General features: G+C 54.1%; 1 protein-coding gene across 1 annotated transcript in view; it reads right to left on the bottom strand.

The window, feature by feature from the left end:
- Positions 1 to 15647, bottom strand: part of ONECUT3 (one cut homeobox 3) — a 67959-nt gene extending 52312 nt beyond the window's left edge. The window contains exon 1 of the mRNA XM_019489919.2: positions 14618 to 15647. Coding sequence (XP_019345464.1) covers positions 14618 to 15647 — 1030 coding nt within the window. The remainder of the gene's footprint in view (positions 1 to 14617) is intronic.
- Positions 15648 to 18649: the final 3002 nt, after the last annotated feature.

Below are 18649 nucleotides of genomic sequence, written 5' to 3' on the forward strand. Positions count from 1 at the left end.
GACAGACACTGATGAGGGGTGGTTTAGTTATAGCTGATCCTGCTATGGCCTTAGGAGGTCTGTTCCAGCCCTACTTTCCTATGATCCTATGAAGACAGGGTGGCTGGAAGGTAATTGCCTTGCTCACTCCCCATTGCTTAAATCAGAGGTTGAGAGAAGCCACCCAGCAGCCTTCTGCTTCTGTGCCCAGTACCAGAGAAAGGCAGAATATAGCTACGAAATTGATCCAAGGCGGGGAGTCATCTTAGCTTTGATAACAGGCCAAAAAGCCTTAAGTAACCATGTGTTTGATAAGAAGAAGTTATTTGAGGGTCATCTTGGATGGTATCAGTGCGCACGCGCGTGTGTGTGTGTGTGTGTAAAAACAGAGCTAGCAGAAGTGATACATGTTTATGAGAGCTCCCTTAATAATCTGGCTACAAGACACCTAGACATATGCTGACATGTGGGAATTAGATGCCCAGTTGTTGTTGAAGTTCAGTAGGATTGGGGCACCTAACTCCTCTAGGCTCCCTTGAAAAACCCAACCTTTGTGACTTGGGCGTGAAGGTTGGTTGATTTTTAACCTGTTTTTCAAGCCAGTCCTTACTGCCCTGGTCCAAAGCCCATTGGCATCAATGGAAAGGTTTCACTTGCTGATGACTTCACTGGGCTTTGGGTCATTGCCTTGAGGCCCCATCTCCACAATCCTTCCTAGCACATCTATCCTGGCTTGTTCACTCTCCCATGGGTCCTCTGAGAAAACAGTACTTAGCTCATCAAAGGTTCCCATACCTTGTCTAGTCTATTCTGGTCTGTGTGAGCTCTATTGTGCTCATGCCTTTGGGTTGTGCATTAAATAACATGACTGCTACCATTTGGGCAATTGCTGGTGCCTCCTCCCTCTAGGGGAAAGGTGTATGTACTATGCAGGGAAGTGGATGCTTAATTAATACATGCATGCATTGCTACATGTGAGAGAAGCCAAGGACTTGTATATGCACCAAGCACTTGGAGCTGAAGCGCATGAGGTTTCTGCCATCCCCAGGGAAGTTCATTCTGGAGCTCCTCTTCCTCCTTCACTGAGGGTTTAGAAGCCCATGGGGCCTACCTGCAGCCCTCAGTCCCACCTATTTGTGTGTGTTCCCCTCCACCATAGTCAGGAGCACAGCTTTGCTCTGGGCACTGCTCACACCCTGTGCAGAGTTGTTCCTTGCCCAAAGAATTAACAACCAAATGTAATGTTAGTCGGCTGCAAACTTCCCTGGAGCTGGTCACGGAAGTCAAGCTCCCTTATACCACTAAGGGCTGCACTGTGCATGCATTTTCTCTGCATGTTGGCCCCTGCTGCTTCCTATATCTGGTAGCCAGAATTTTCCACTGCCCATGGCTAATGCATAACAATTCATAAATAAATAACAGAAAAAAAAAGCCTTTTCTTCCCTTCCTGACTTCCCTGGACCTGCCTCTTCTTTTTAAGGCAGTTGCTTTCCACACAGACTCTCAGCGTTTCCTGCCTTACAACTGCAGCTTAACAGAATGACAAAATATTGGATTTGTTTTCAAGAGGAAAATTCAATATTCTGTCTGCAGCTCCAGACTCTGTCCCTTTTGCTTGGAAGGTTATCCTAGGAAAAGGCTCTGAGCTCTGAACAGCCACCCTCCTTTCCAGAACAGCCTGGGAAAGGAAGGAACAATTCCTCCTTAACCCTCATCATTTTTCATGCAATGGTGCAATTTCTTTGTTGACTATTGCTTAGAGCTGTTCTTGCAGATATCAACAGAGCCCACGAAGTCTGCCTTGCAACTCCTTCACGGCAGTACTTAGGCACCAGCAATGGGATTTTAATAGATGTATTTTCAAATTAGTTCTGGGGCTTTCAAGACTTATCAGTTAAATGAGCTTTTTCAAATTGATTCAAAGGTCACTCAGAGAGTTTTCTCTTCTCTGTTATCTCTCCCTTAAGGTTCCAGTGGCAATTGGCAAGGAAAAAAAAAATCCACAACACATAACGATAATAACCCCCAACCAACCACCACCACATACAACCTCCTCTCCCAACCTTGAAAAATGGGCACACAAAAATTAGGCAATAAAATCCTGCATTGACTTGAATATAAAGTAAAATAGTCTGAGACACTTTTCTGGCACGTTTCCTTTTCAGCCTAAATGCAGAAAATGAAAAGACGGGTTCACATGGATGCCACCAAGGGGATGAGCATTTGGGGTGGAATATCCGCGGTTTGGGCTTGATAACAAAGACGTGCTTGTTTTCCAGAAACAATGGCATTTTTACAGAGCGGCGAGAGTGCTAATTGCAAGTGCAGCAGGGCCCGGGGAAAGAAACAGCTCGAGATCATTTCCTTGTCGGGAAAAAAGAAGATATTTAATATTTAACCCGCGATAGGCTTTATTGGGCTCCTTCTCTCCCCGGTGATTAGGAGCAAATAGCAAATACTTTGGGACTAGAACATGGGAGCCTGAACAGAACAAGATTATTATTATTATTATTATTATTACTAAATAATAATAATAATAATAATAATAATATGCTTGGCTAAGGATCTGATCCGCGCTGTATTTACTGGCAGGGAAATTTAAGACAAAACCGGATCAGAAACGGACTAAGCGTGAGGCGTGTAAACGAAGCGGTGTGTTTCTTCCTAATTGATCCAGATCCATCAGTTCTGCGGATCTCTTTACAAGCTCGACTTCAGTGAGGCGGAAAAGGAGTTGATTTTCACGACTTTATTCCTCCTACCAGCCCCTGATATGTTCAGGGCTGGTTGGGGGGATATGCTAAAGGGACATTATTTCTCGGGATTATTTTTGAATGAATCAAGCCCCAAATCTGTAGGGGAGATGGAGGGAGGGAGGGAGGGAAAAAGGGTAGACGGGTACGAGCGCGGTTGGCATGAGATTGTCTTCGTTCAGAGAAGTGACTCTCCGTTAAAATGACCGGGGTGACAATGGTTGGGGAAAGCGGGGGATTACTCCAGCCTCGTGGGGGTGACCCAGTGCGGTGAAATCCCGGCTCCGAGGGGTCCATTTGGTGAATGTTTCAGCTGCGGATCCGCTGCTCTTTAGGCAACCAGTCTAGGGGAGTCCGGTGTTTAAAACGCCCGTCTTTCATTGTCCTGTCCCCACACCTTCAATGCTTAGACAGGGAGCGTGAAGTGCGATGTCCCGGGCGGAATAAAAGGAATCAATGTTGAATTGCTCCGGGACTTCCTAAATACAGGAGCAGGCTCCCTCCCGAAAGCAGCTGTGCCTGTCCCCGCGGTGCAGGCGGGAGGGCGGTGGGTCCCGCGTGTGCACCGCCCCGGAGCGGATCCTCCAGGTCTCACGCCGCCCGTCTGCAGCGGCCGCTTCTTCGGGGCTCTCGGGAGGAGGCGGCTGCCCCAGGACTGGCTCCGGACTGGGGGCAGAACAATTTCCCAAGGAGAAAACTCTTGTGCGCGGCGGTCGCGGGCGGGCGAGCTGTCCCCGCGGGCCCCGGATCTCCGGCCGCCGGGGAGACACCGCTTGGGAACCCCACTCCTGCCCCCCCGGCCCGGCCACGGGCCACGAGCCACGGGCCCCGGCGCGGCCCGGGCTCCTGGCGGTGCCGCGTTGTTTTAAACCGGTTTCTCTGCAAAAGCAGGGGACGAACGGGCTCCGGGGTGAATGCGGAGTTGGGGCCTTTGCCCGATCCCTGGCTTTATCCTCCGAGCGGGAAGGGCAGGCCACCCGGGCTGCACCCGCGGGACACGGCGGGGCATGCACCGGGGGCTGCCTTGATTGCACCGGGAGGAGGGGAGAGGGGTGTTAACCTTTCCCCTCTCGGATGCAGGGACGGGGACGGGGCGGGTTTGCTTTGCAACTCCTGTGAGAATGAGTCGCAGGGGGCTTGGGGCAGCGCGGCGGGAAGGGGCGGAAAACCCGGGGCTACTTCGGACACTCGCGTGTAAACACGGATGAGTGGGGTGAGTGCTATAGCGCCCACACATATACACACATATGTACATGTGTATGTATATTTATATACACGCGCATATATGTATGCGTATACACACACACACACACACACACAGATATATATGAGTGTGCGAGCGTGTGCGTGTGTGTGTTTATATACGTGCAGCCCCTCTGCAGCACATAGCGACGCGATCTAGGCTGGATACAGCTCTATGGGATGTGTGCCTGTGTCTAAGGGTGTGAACACGGTCTGTATTTCTCTCCAGTCCTCGTGCTGTCGCCCCGAGCCCAGGTCTCGTGGCCGTGGCAGCAGGGAGAGGCCCGGGCCTCGCCAGGGAGGCGGATCGGACGGGGCAGGGTCTCTGCAGAGCGGGAGGTGTCCGCGCTCACACGGGACAGCCGCTGCCCTTGTTCCCCCTGGCTCTGGGCTGCGCTGGGGGCCTGATCCGGGGCCCGGCAGGACCGACTGCCTCCCAGCCCAGGGCAGAAGAGAGCATTACGCAGGGGCGGCGGGGGTGCTGCGGAATCACCCGGGGCGCAGAGCCAGCTGTGTCCGGGATCCCCTTTATGCTGGTTTTACTCCCCCGATAGAGCAGCACTGCCCCCGCTTGTCCCGCTCCCCACCCCCGCGTGCACTGACTTCAGGCACCGCCTGGAAAGCGTGCGGGAGACAAGTACACGAGATCGATCCACGCCCCGGTAAAGCACAGAGCACACGTGCATGCCCCGAGTGGCAGGTGGCTTTGCACACGCACTGTTTCATTGCACACCTCCCGCATCTGCTGAGAAACGAGGTTCGTGGTGTGTAATGGATTTAATATCTAGCTGTTGTGTACCATAGGGCATGTGCGAATTTAACATCCAGGTAATCCTTAGCTTTCATATGTACCTATAATATAATATAATATAATATAATATAATATAATATAATCAGCGTGCGTATATGAGGGCTAAACGCTGGCTTAGCACGCCTATTTATTACATGTACACACGCGTACATGCGTATACGTGTTCTAGATATAACACACACGCCTATCAGTCGTTTCTATTGCTCTCAAATGATTTGCGAATATGACTTTTCAATATCTCGAATTTGTTTTTTTTTCCTCAAGTATTATCCAATATCATGAACTTCAAATCCACCCTATTAAAAAGAAACTGTAAAAATAAAGAGAACCCAATAAAAAGTCCATAATATCTCTTTCCAGCGCCGGCTTTTTAACAAAAAGAATTCTATTGACTTGCTCATAAATCTGATCTGCAGATCAAATGCTTTATAAAGTGCATCTCATAGGAGCAGGGAAAAAACACCAAATGATTTATTAGCAGAGCGCTAATTCAAGTTAAGGACAAATAAATAAGGAGATGGTGGACTGATTGTGTTGCTCAACAGAAACAACTACGTTATTGACTTCCCCCCCATCCCCTCGCAATAATAATCGCAAGTGAATTTTCTATTTCTGGATCTATTAATAAATCTTTGGCGAGAATAGATTTTTGATGCTTTCCTGCTAAGTCACCTACCGCGCAGGAGCGAGGGGACGCAATGGCATTGGTGATACCTGCTTCCACCCACCCTCCCTGGCTAGAGAAATGACCGCAGACGTTGGGAACTGAGATAGGGCTGAACTGGGAATGTGCTTTACTTGGGGGTTGTATTTCTAAACGTAGTTATTCCTAAAATGGCCAAAATCATAATGTGTGAACGGCTACATGCATATTTATTGTGTGTGCATATGCGCAGACACATTTAAACACAAGTACACACTGTAGTGCGTAGATATGTGTGGAGGTGTATACACACACGCATATTAGTATTTGTGACTTCTCATGAGGAAGCACAATTTTCAGATGAAACACGCCAATAAGATACCTTTCAAACTGGGAATCTGTCTAGCTCTGCTTGCCTCTGTGTCCGAGGGTGTATGTGCGTGCAGTTCATGGCCGTATGGACATAGGGTGCATAGGATATAGGTTGTAGCCATGTTGGTCTAAGAAGCATAGGTAGACAAAACTCTTGGGGTAGAGGCGATATATTTTATTAGGCCAATTAAATAGTAGCAATATTTTTTTTTCTTTGCAAGCTTTCGGGCCCAAACGCCCCTCGTCAGGCAAAGAAGACACACACACATACGCACAATAAGAGGGTGGCAAATACATCTGCTCCTATCAAGTACATCCAGAAGTAGATAAAAGGAAAGAAAATACACACGATATATATGCATGTATGTATGTATGTATGTATATATATAATCACACACACACATATATGTAATATGTGTGTATATGTATGTATACACACACATTATATATATGTACCCACACATATTTATGTGTACTTACGTTTATTTGTCTGCACATAAACCATATACACAATCATATAATCGTATATAATCATATATATACACGCACACATTTATATATACAATATATAGAGCTATAATATATATAGCTACATATACATCATATATATATGTACACAGAGATAGATAGATAGATAGATAGATAGATAGATAGATAGATAGATAGATAGATAGAAATACTTTTTTCATCCACTACCGGATGTGCTTGATCGAAGCAGCTGTATTTACCAGCTCCTTTTCTGCTTTTGTACTCAGGATTGAGCCCAGCCAGATGTGAGTCAAACCCTTTCGGATCTCTTTCAGTTCGGGCGTTTTTAGGACAAAGATCTGTTTGATCTTGGCTGAAGAGTGGGGGGAGAGGGGGAAGAGGGAAGCCGGAATGATCCTTCCTGGGAAGAGAAATAAGCTTCTGAAGTGAAGGGGGTAATGCCCATAATGCCCAGAGCAGGAGACGAGGAGGGGAGAGAGGGAAGGGAGCTCAGCGGTGCCTACTTGTCTGATACGAAACAATTCTTCATATAAGCCAATTCTCCATGCAAACGAGCAGCACTTCGGTACGCATCGCCTGCATCTACATAGGATTACATATAGATCTAAATGAAGATCCATCGTCACTAATACGCATGATCCATCCATCCCCATCGCTGTGGTCCTCCCCCGCCCCCAGCACAGGAATACCACATTCCTTAATGAGTCCTCTGGATGGGTCTATAAATCCCCCGCCCGGCCTCCGCGGTGATGTATGGCGCATCCCCTGCTAGCCCTGTAATAACATTTCAGTGGAGGTGGTTTGGGACTCGCAGGCTTTTTGATCACCGCCAAGGATGCGGCGGAGGCGGTTTGGGGCAGAGGAGGAGGCAGCAGCTGCCTGACCCACAGACGAGGCAAAGCCAGGCTAGAAATCGATACAGGCTCAGCTCGCAGCAGCTCCGGCTCAGTCCCCTCCGCACGCTCAGCGCCGCCGGCCCGGGGCAGCCGGTGGCCGGCATTAAGTCCCCTCGCAACCCGGCTGTCGGGACCGGAGACAACCGGAGCAGGCTGACAGGCGGGATGCAGGGAGCCCCATCCCCAGAGCGGCCTGATCCTTCCCCTGCTAGGAAGGGGACGCGGATCCGGGCTCGGGTGTAGAAGGAGCAGCTGCCAGCCCGTGTCACCCAGCCTGGGCTTCAACCCCCACGCCCCGCTCCAGCTCCACAGGTGCCGGGGCCGGGGCCGGGGGCGCCTGAACCGCGGGGGCTGCTCTGAGCCACGCGGGATGCGACGCCACGGGCCGCTGCGCGACAGGGTGGGGGGTACTTGGCCCGTGCGATGCAGTGACACGAGTGGGGGAGTGAATCGCGGACCCCCGAGGCGGGCTTGGGGCGGACAAGCAGCGCCCGGAGCCTCCTCGGGGAGCTGCTGGCGAGGGGAGGGTTTGACCGGGACGGGAAAGGGGCTCTGTCACGTCGGGGGCTCAGCAAAGCTCCCACCCTCCCCGCGCCGGCCTGCACACTTAGGCCCACGCACCTGTGCGGGACACGCGCGTGCCCCATGCGTGTGCAACCTTCCCCGCCCCGCTCTGCTGCGGACACACGGACCCCGCCGCTCCCCGCGTGTCTTCCTGCGCGTGTACGTGCCTCGAGGCTGCCCCTGGGCCAGTGGCTGGGGCTGGTCCGTGGGCCGGGCCGTGCGTGCTGTGCACACACTCCCGCGTGGGCGCTTGGAGGTGAGGCAGCGGCTGCGCACACACGGGTGTCCCGGGTCTGTCTTTCCTCCCCTTTATCCCACCGCAGACACGCAGGCAAAGGGCGGCAGAGAAGTCAGCAGCGCTGCGGACAGGGGAGACGGGCCGTTCCCCGGGAGCAGCCCCCCTGCACACACGCCCTCCCGGCTGCTGGCGCTGGAGCCGCCGCCGGGCCGGGGACGTGTTAGAGCCCCGCTGAATAATTAATGGCTGCTCTGCACCTCGGCCAGGCGGGAAGGGGAAGTGGAGTGGAAAGAAGAGAAAGGCCGCAATTGCCGTTTTATAGGGGGCCCCGCTTGTTTATCGATCTTCTATTTACTGACTCGAGCGAACACATCAGGATGGACTTGTGAACCCGGCAAATGGGCTGCTCTGGGCTGGGGGCAGGGGCGGGGGGGGCCTCCGCCGAGACGCTGCTCCTCTCCCCCGCAGGGCCTGGCCCGGCTGCTCCCGGGGGGGCTGGGCCCCTGGAGGCACTTCCCAGCGAGCTGGCGGGGCCCGGTCCGGGTGGAGGCACCCGCGCGACCCTGGCAGCCAGGGGCCTTCTCCGCCCGGCTGCCGACCCCCTCCGCCTGCCCGTGCCCCTGCACACCCGTGCATCCACCCACCCGCTCTCCCCATCCCCGCACGCACCCACCCCTCCCTGCATCCTCCACCCCCTTCCTGTGCATCCATCTGTCACCACTCGCACACCTCCCACTCTCCTCTCCTCCCCCTGAAGCCACAACCTAACCTCTGGCTTTCCGTTCCTCCTCTCTCACTTTCTCTACCCCGCTTCATTCTCCCTCCACCCCACTTCGCTCGCCTTGCTCTAGGAGACCCGGGGCTCCCTCCCTAGCAGCTGGCAGGGGCCGGTGGAGCCCAGGGCCCCCGAGTCTCCCCGGGCAGGCCGCTCCATCCAGCTCCGGGAGAGCATCCCCACCTGGTCCCAGCAGCCTCCCACCTCCCCGGCCCCAGGGCAGGGTGCTGGTACAGAGCGGGGAGAAAATCCCTTAGCCTCGAGTCCAGTCTCCAGGCCTTTAATCCTCCGAGGTTTGCTCTGATTCTGCCCTGGGGCTGGGGAAGAGCTCCCCGAGGCCCGTGGGGAGACGCTGGGACAGAGGCGGGCTCGGAGCGGGGACAGACGCACAGACACCGCGCTTGCAAGAGGCGAGAGACGGGCCTGCCCCCTCCCAAGCTCCCTTGAAGCCGGGCCAGGGGCTGGACCCGCCGCCCGCACCCCAGCTCCCCGCACGTCCCTCCCCAGCCCCGCGCCATGGCGGCGGCTTTGTACTTTGCCTCGGGGATTGATTTTCTAGACGTGAGAGCGCACGTGTGATGCAATCGCGAGGCCCGGCCTTTTGCTTCCCCCTTCCTCCACTCCCACTTGCCAAATCTAGTTCCGCTCCGGAGTTGCCAGGCCGAGAGGATGGGGACCAGGGAAAAGAAAAAAGAAAAAAAGAAAAAGAAAAAAAAAGCCCAATCGATTGGCGTGACTGTGATGAATTAGGGATAGTAATTCGAAGGTATCGATCGGAGCTGTTGGACGAGGCCTGGTCCCGTCCCCCCCTCCATATAATTCCGCTTTAAGAGAAATCAGCGTAATGCGTATGCAGAGGAGATGCAAAGCGGGCAGAGGGTGAGGCGAAGTCAGGGGTTAAACAAAAGTCCCTGCAGCTGAGCAAAAAAAAATAAAAATACAAATACAAAAAAGATCACATGGGGAAATCCGTAGAGGCAGAACCAGCCCCTCGCCTTCCAGGCAGCCTGCCTCTCAGCTGGGGCGGGCCGATCTCTCCAGCCCGCCTGCTGAGGGACATTGCCGTGTGGACGCGGCCGGAGTCGTGCTAAGGCCAACGTGGGAAGCGCAGCACGGAGGGCGCGGGTGTGAGCGCTTCCCGGCCTCTTGGCTTAGATCGCATGAGACTGGGGGCATCTGAACCGCAAGACCTCGGGCCCTGGGCTTGCATGTCGGAGGCCAGCCTAGACCTGGGGAGGAGCCGAAGCGGCAGAGCGGTGGGTCCGAGAGGGAGGATACTCGCACCGCGGTGGCTGAGCTCACAGGCGTGGCGACTGAGCTCTGCTCCGTCCAGTTTGGGAACTGGATGATTGGGCTTTGCCCGGTTGATTCTGGGACTGATTTAGCCTTTGCAATGATATTATCTATCTATCTATCTATCTATCTATCTATCTATCTATCTATCTATCTATCTATCTATCTATCTATCTATCTATCTATGCGCGCGCGCACGCACACACACACACACACACACACACACACATATAAATATATAGACACATACATATAAATAAAAATATCCCTCCAGGCCCAGCCACCCACCTCCACACCTCTTGGCACAGCCAGTTGGGCCTTCACCGACTACTGTTGCGCCGCACTGAGCCCCTTCCCTTCCCCTTGCCTGTTACACAGCCCTTGCTTTCACCCGGGTCCTCCCCGCCTCTTGCCTCGGTGCAGGCAGCTCTGCGCTCCCGCTCCCCGAGGTTCCTGCCCGGCCCAGTCTGCCCGAGCCGCCGCAGCTGCCCCCCGGCTCCCCGCGGGGTGGTTTAAGGAGTGCTGGCGGGGGAAGGGGGTCTCAGCCTGGTCCATGCCAGGACTTTGGCAGACGGCTGCAAAGACAGCCGGGCGCCCCCTCCCCGACATGAGCAGCACGGGCCTCATTTCCAATAGATCCCCTTTTATTTCGCTTTTGCTTTGCTCCTGTCCTCACTGCGTTTTTTCCCGGAGACACCATGAGAAATAGGATCGTCGTTATTATTATTATTTTTAAAGTAAAACACGATCTTTCCCTTTCCAAAAAGGGGAGTGTTTTCGTGAATAAATCTATTCTATTCCTCACCCTGCAATTACCTTGTGTGGTCGCAATGCCCTGAATTTAATCCGGGGAAATCGCTTTGTGAGAACAAAGCTGCGTGTCGTAAGGTTATTATAAATAGATATAGATATTTGTGTGTGTGTGTGTATCTATCTATCTATCTATCTATCTATCTATCTATCTATCTATCTATCTGTAATAAGCTGCCTGCATTTAATGGATGGTCCATACTGCAGGGGGATCGTTTTCTTTTCCGGGTGTTCTGGTTTCAGAGGTGCCATTGGCATAATCCTGAAAGGGGCCTTGAAACGCTTTTCGTATCCTGTGCTCTGAATTTTTATTTTCAACGAAACCATATTTTCCTATTTAACCTAAACGATCTTTTGGATATGTGTACTATGCTCCGGAGGAGGTTGCTTTTATCTATCTATCTATCTATCTATCTATCTATCTATCTATCTATCTATCTATCTATCTATCTATCTATCTATCATTGCATTCATATATATTAAATAAACACACACACACACACACACACACACACTAAATACCGGTGTGTAAATGGGGAGCAGAACCGATCCTATATTCCCTAATTTTATCATCATTATTATTAGCAAAACTGCATTTTAACGCGTGCCAGGGCGGGCATAGTGTGCAGCCGAAAGATTTTGTTTGAAACAGGGGGGATATCACCTACCGCAAAGAAGAACCCAAGTGACAAGAAAGTTTGTGGCGGATTTCTGCGGTGGGAAGGGAAGCATGGATTTGAAAACGGGAAGAATAAAATTTGAACTTGTTGAAACAATATTACGCGCTGATTTATCCCGGGGTTGTCCTGAAGCTCTGAAGTTTTCACAACCGACCCTCCGTCTGCACAGCGTATTTAATATCTCTAGATGCACACGCAAATAAAACCCATGCCTTATATATTCTAGCGAATCCTTGAATCTTTTTGTTTCCATTTTTTTTAATTTTTTTTTTATTTTGGCGAGTCAGAAATAAAACACCAACTGCTCAATTAGATTGAACAACAGGGGTACTTAAAAAGCCAATTGTGGCAGTGTTTAAATCTTTATTTACCAGAACCTTGTAAAGGCAGGAACAATTTGCATTCTATTAACTGCTTTTCAATAGGGCATCGACTGGAACTAAAGGATGCCACTATCCTGCCCTAATTAAAGAGCAACTGAATTACACTAAATACATATGAATACTGCTATACGCCCATAAATAACCCCAGACACCTCGCTATATGTGCGGAGGGCTTCATCAGATGGGAGATCTCCCAGGCTCTGTTAAGATCTGCTCAGACGCGCTGACACTAGATGGCTCACGGGTCATGTGCAATTAAAAAAAGAGCCCAATCCAGCTCTCTGCACCCACAATACATATATGCTATAATATATTTGTACTATATGTTATGTTGGAATCATTATAACGTTATAATATAATAATTATACTATATTATAATTATCATGGGTATACATAATTTAATGTATACGTTATATAGGCAACCGTGGATCCCCTGGATCAGGGTGTACCGTGCGGGTTCATGGCCATGCTGGCCCTCAGGCAGCCCTGCCTCCTTCCAGGCCGGCTGGAAGGGAGACGGAGCCCCCAGGAGATCAGGAGTGGCGGGAAGGGGACGCACACAGGTGTGTGTAGCCCCCACCCCCAGGATCCCACGGATACAAGCAGCGTCTCTCGGAGCAGGCTCCGGCCCCTGGTACAAAGGTGCTCCGGGAGTGCGGGCGGGGGGCGCACGGGAGGCCCGCGGGGAAGAAACCACGGTGCGTTTCCAACTGCGGAAAATCGACGCGGGTCAATATTTATTCCGTGCATCGCGCCTTGGCTGCCATGCCATTGCGAGCCCCCCCAGCCCGGTGGGAAGGCGATGTGTCCCCGTCTCTTGAGCCCAGATGCCCGCAGACACACGCATGTCGAGACGCGGGTACGTGTGCGCGGGCGTAGTGCGGGGGGAAAGGCTCCACACCTTGTCTAGAAAGCCACGCACATATTCAAAGGACGCTGGGTGCAATATAAAACATATCCACGCAAAATCCTGTCTTCATGTATGAGACAGGAGGCTGAAGGGAGGCATTTTTGCCCCCAGCTAAACGCGTTTAAAATGCCAGGATTCACCCCAGGCTGTGGACTGACCGTGCTAGCTGGTGGGTGGGGAGGAAATGGGCAGGCATCCTCAGTCTTGCAGCCCGCAGGCAGCCAGGCCCCCCACCCCACAGGCGTCAAAGTTCACAGGTCGGGCTCTGGGATCTCCTGGAGCTGTGCTGTGTGCCCTAGAGAGTCCCAGCCAGAGCGACCCCCCCAGCCCTCCAGCGAGCCCCCCATGCCGTACGGGCACCATATCTCCGTGCCTGCCCCTCCACTGAGTACGCAGTCAAGGCTCCAGCACCCCAGGGGCAGCGGCTCTCTGGACACCCTGCATTTTCAGAGCCTAATTCCCCTGCTTAGAAAGCACCGCTCTGTTTGGAAAAGGGAAAAGCCGAACGGCGAGAGGAACCAGTCATCCCAAATGCAACTCATTGCCCGGGCTATAGCTAATGGATTGGCTGTGCCATTTGTAAAATGAAGGAGCTAAAACATCGATCCATCGGGAAGGGGGAGGGGAAGGGACTGGAGCAGCTGACTTTTGATCCATTCAGCAACATGAAGAAGCAGGCCTAGGGGTTTGCCATGGCCATGGATATAATAAGCTGTCGTGCGGGCGGAGAGCCCAGTCCAGGATTTGGGTCTCACAGTGGGCTGAAAGGCCGAGGGAAAGGGAGAGGAAGAGAGCAGCTGGGGGGAGATGTGGATGGATAGATAGACTGATGGGATAAATATGGCCTTATTGACGGCAGGCAGACAGGTGTGTAGGTAGGTAGGTGGGTGGACGGAGGGATAGGAGGATGGATGGAAGAAGGACGGATGGATGGATGTCTAAAACCGACACAAGTCACCAGCAGCATTTGCACTCCTGGTCCCTTTGACCTCTGATCTCTGGCGCTGCAGGCTGGCAGCAGGAGGCCGTTTGGAGGAGGGGGCTGGGTGGCGGGGACAGGGCGAGGTTTGAGCTAAATCGCATTTCCTCCCCCGCCCGTTGTTTAAAGACTTGAAACACTCGGTCACACGGGGAAAGACGGAGAGAAAAATAATAGCGCCAGGAATTGCTATCCAATACAGAGCGGCTGGAGGAGAGCACAACCCTGCGTGTGCGTGTGTGTGTGTGTATATGTGTGTGTATGCATGTGTGTGCGCGTATGCGTGTGTGTGTGTACTCCCTTCCTCGGAGGAGCAGGGTGTTAGAGAGACCTGGGTTTTAAATCTGTGTTCCACTAAAGACGCGTGTGCACCGGCTCGGGCTGACCGCGCACACAACCCCGCGTACCCCGGCAGTGTGCTGAGGCCAACAATGAACACACACACATCTCCCCCCGCTCCCTCCCCCCGCCGTGTGTCAGAGCTAGCAATGCACACCCTCGGCCGTGTCAGGGCTAGCGATGCACACCCCCCGGCCGTGTGTCAGGGCTAGTAATGCACACCCCCCGGCCGTGTGTCAGAGCTAGCGATGCACACCCCCCGGCCGTGTGTCGGGGCTAGCGATGCACACCCCCCGGCCGTGTGTCAGGACTGGCCGCGCACACAAGCACGCACACACGCACACACACACCAGCAGTCTCAAGCTGACCCCCACCCCCCCATCCCTTCCTCCGGCGGTTCAATCCGGGCTCCTCCGCTCGCCTCCCCCCGCGGGGCGCCGGCGGCACCCCCAGCCCCCTACCTGCGAGCCTCAGCGCCGACATCCTCTGAAATTCCGGCTCCTGCAGCCACTTCCACATCCTCCGGAAGGTCTCCCGGCCCGACTTAAGCTTACTCCAGGGCTTGGGGTTCCGCAGCAGGTCCGAGAGGGTGCCCTGAGACCTGCACAAGATCCTCTGGGCAAAGATGGCTTGGGGGATGCTGTACCTCTTCAGCTCGGCCGTGATCCGCTGCGCCACCTCCTTGGTGTTGATCTCCTCTACCTGCCCAGAGCCGCCGGCCTGCGAGCCGGAGGTGGACGCCTGCCGCTCCCGCTCGCCCAGGAGCGACCCGTTGGGCTGGGCATGGGGCGGCCCGTGCGGGTGCATGCCATTGAGCGGGGGCATCATGCCCGAGCCGGGCGCCCCCAGCCCGCGGGCCAGGTGCTCCTCGCTCCGGGAGAGCATGGCCGCGTGCGAGTCGAAGCCGCTGGGCGAGAGCATCTTCTCGTTGGCCAGGTGCCCCCCGGGGCCGTAGGGCGCCAGCGGCTGCTGGCCGTTGTGCAAGGAGCCCAGGCCATTGGGCAGCGGGGACAGGGGCTGGCCCATGGCCGGCATGTCTTTGGGGTAGTGGCCGTAGAGGTTGCCCATGGAGGCGAGGCTGCGCTCGTCGCGCATGAGGGTGAAGCTGCCGCTCACGTTGCCGGCCAGGCGCTGGTGCGGGTGGTGGTGGTGGTGGTGGTGGTGCGGGTGGTGGAACTTGTCGGACACGGTGGAGATGGGCGGCAGGTGCTGCAGCGGCGTCAGCGTCGTGTACGTGCTGCTCAGGCTCATGCCGGACGGCGACTCGCACGACATGCTCATGGCCGGGTGCAGCGGCGCCGCCAGGCTGTGCTCGGCCCGGTAGTCGCCGCCCTCCAGGATCGAGGCCATGCTGGACACCATGGCGGGCCGGCCGTGGCTCACCAGGTTGCGGTGCGAAGCCTGGCGGCTGTGCGCGGGGCTCAGCAGCTCCCCCGCCTGCGAGTGGGGCACGCCGTGCAGGTTGCCCAGGTTCTCCATTGTAAGTTCCATGGTGCCCGGCCCCGGCCCGGCTGGCGATCCGCCCCCCGCCCCCGCTCCCGCTCGCGCTGCCCCGGTTAATTCAGACTCAGCGCCGGAGCCATGGATCCCCGCTGCCCGCAGTCAGTGCATGGTGCGCGGAGCTCCGCCATGCACCGCCGCGCGGCCCCGGCCCCGGCCCCGGCCCCGCCGCGAGCCCGGCTCCCCGCGCTGTGTCGCCGCCGGGCTGCGGCTCGCATTGAAGCGCGGCGCTGCGCCCGCTCCTGCCTCGCGCGCCGCGGCCTGACGTCAGCAGCCCCCGCCCCCCCCGCCCCCCACGCGGGGACGCCGGGACTCGCTGCCCACGCGCCGCTGGGAAATAAATGAACTTCTGTATGCACCCCCCCCGACCCGGGGAGCGGCAGAGCTGAGGGCCGGGGAAGGCAGGGGCTGGCCTGGGAAAGCATTTCCCGGGGAACACAAGGCTGCTGGGCCCGGGGAAGAAGCGCAGCCCCGGCCCGGGCACGGAGGGCAGCTGAAAGGCGGCGGGGGACCACCATGCGCCGGGTGCATGCAGGCAGCTGGCTTCCTGCCCCAGCCACGGGCTGTTTCCCCTTTTCCTTTCCTTCCGCGTGTCTGCTTCTCCCGGTTCTCTTCCTCTCCGTGTAGCCAGGCGGCTCTTCTCTCTCCTTCCTGCCTCCCTCTGTCTCTGTGCATTACAGGGAAGTCTCTGTCTGCATGCATGCAGACATGCATGCATGCATGCATACGTATACTGTGCGTGTGTGTAGAGCAGGTCTCTATCTGCATGCATGCATAAATACATGCGCACATATATACATACCCTGCGTGTGTGTGTGTGTGTAGAGGAGGCATCTGCATGCATGCATACGTACATACTGTGTGCGTGTGGAGGAAATATCTATCTGCATGCATAAATACATACATGCATGAGGACATATATACATACCTTGTGTGTGTGTGTGTGTGTGTGTGTGTATGTGTGTGTGGAGGAGGCATCTGCATGCATGCACATGCATACATATATACATACATATTCTCTGTGTGTGTGTAGAGGATGTGTAGAAGTATACCATGCATGCATACACAGTGTATGCGTGTGTAGAAGTATATATGCATACATACACACATACTGTGTGTGTGTGTGTGCGCGCGCGCGCGTGTAGAGGAAGTATCTATCTGCATGCATGCACACATACACACTGTATGTGTGTAGAAGTATACCTGCATACATACATTGTGTGTGTGTGTGTGTGTGTGCGCGCGCGCAAAAGAAGTATTGATCTGCATGCATATCTACATACATACGGGTGTGTGTGTGTATGTTCACTTAGGGAGGCACAGAGCCAGGTTCTCCTGTTGGGAGTGGGGGGTGTTGCGGTGGGGGCTACAGTGAGTAAGCGGTGCCTTGAAAAGGGCCCTCCACCGCCCAGCGGCCAGCCCGGCTCCCTGCCCCTGGCAGCGCCTCACCAGGGGCTGTGGAAGCCCAGGAAGTGGGCCCGGGCCCCACGACGGGCCTGACCCGGGGAGGCAGGAATACCACCCCCTTCCAGATGCTTTCTGCGTGGAGCCGAGAGCACAGGGGCTGCGCGCAGGGTCCCTGGGCACGCGGGGCTGGGGGCGGGGAGGGGCAGGCTACCCACAGCCCCCTCCAGCCTGTCCGGGCTGTCCGCACACCCAGGACACCGGCCAGGGAACGGGCTGTCAATAAATCCATGGTGATCGCCATGGCTCAGGCACAGCTGGAAGCGCTCAGAGGCTCGGGGACGTCAGATGTGCATGTGTGTCACTGGAGACAGATATACCCGCACAGTGATAGGCATAGAGTATAAGCACCCGTCAGGCGAGGCTGCAAACTTTACCCAGGTGAGTCGCTTTATTGTCTTCGGCAGGACTTCTTACGAAGAGAGGGTTTGCTGGATAGGACCCTAAGGTGTTGTCGGGTTGTTTTGGCCTTGTTTACAAGGAGGGAAGGAAATTTGGTTTTGTGGGGGGCGGTCACCTTTAGCAACCTATTTACAAAAGATTATTCACTCTACATGCGTGCATGCATGATCCTTCAGGCGCAGAAGAGCCGGGACCCCCAAACATCCAGCATTTCCATAGCACAACCTTCCCGCTCGCTGGAAACCCGAGTGCGAGGCACTCAGCCCGGGCAGACGTTAGAATAACATTTACACTTTGAAACTCCTGATCTTTACATTCAGATCAGACACATACACTAAATAGATCCTTGGAGAGAGAGACAGACAGTAGGTCAGACAATAAAATACAGACGTGCAGGGGATAGACAGACAGGCAGACAACAAAATATCACCTCTCGTCTTTCTAGGGAAAAAAGCAATATTGAAATCTGAGAATATTCTTTGGTTTCAAAAATAAATAAATACATAAATAAATAAAAGAACAGACCAAAAAGGACAAAGAATTCAACGTTCACGGAGACTCCAGCTAATATTCAAATTGATATTGAAACAGTTCCAATATTTTCAGTCTGTTCTGAGTCCTTTCAGGTCAATACATGCTGGTTTCCAAAGCTTTATTGGACTATGTAAAAAAAATCTATAGCTTACCATTTTTAAAGCATTACTAACTATTCCGAAGCTTTGGATTTAATAAGGGCCATCAATAGAGAACACGTCTATTCCTTTGGAAATCATCTTCCAGCCCTCTAAATCTATTACAATAGCCTGCATGAGACAAATCATTGTAATGCGTTTGGGGGGGTGGGGGGGGGATAGAAGTCTCCATTTAGCTGCTATTGACCCAGATGCATTGCACCAACCACCCTCCAAAACCAACACAACAAGTGTAATTTATGCGGAAGAAGAGTCATTTCGACATGGAGTATTTTATTTTAATTATTGTCAGCTTTCCTCGTTGGATCCAGCCCCTTTCCCTGGAATCTCTGGGCAGTTTCTTTCTGGAAGGTAAAAAGCCGGGAGAAGTGTCAACCTTCCACTCCTGAGAAAGCGGTCGGGAAACCAAACGGTGTGTGTGTGGGTGTGTGTGTG

The sequence above is a fragment of the Alligator mississippiensis genome, chromosome 16 (assembly GCF_030867095.1).
Source record: "Alligator mississippiensis isolate rAllMis1 chromosome 16, rAllMis1, whole genome shotgun sequence".
Lineage (NCBI taxonomy): Eukaryota > Metazoa > Chordata > Crocodylia > Alligatoridae > Alligator > Alligator mississippiensis.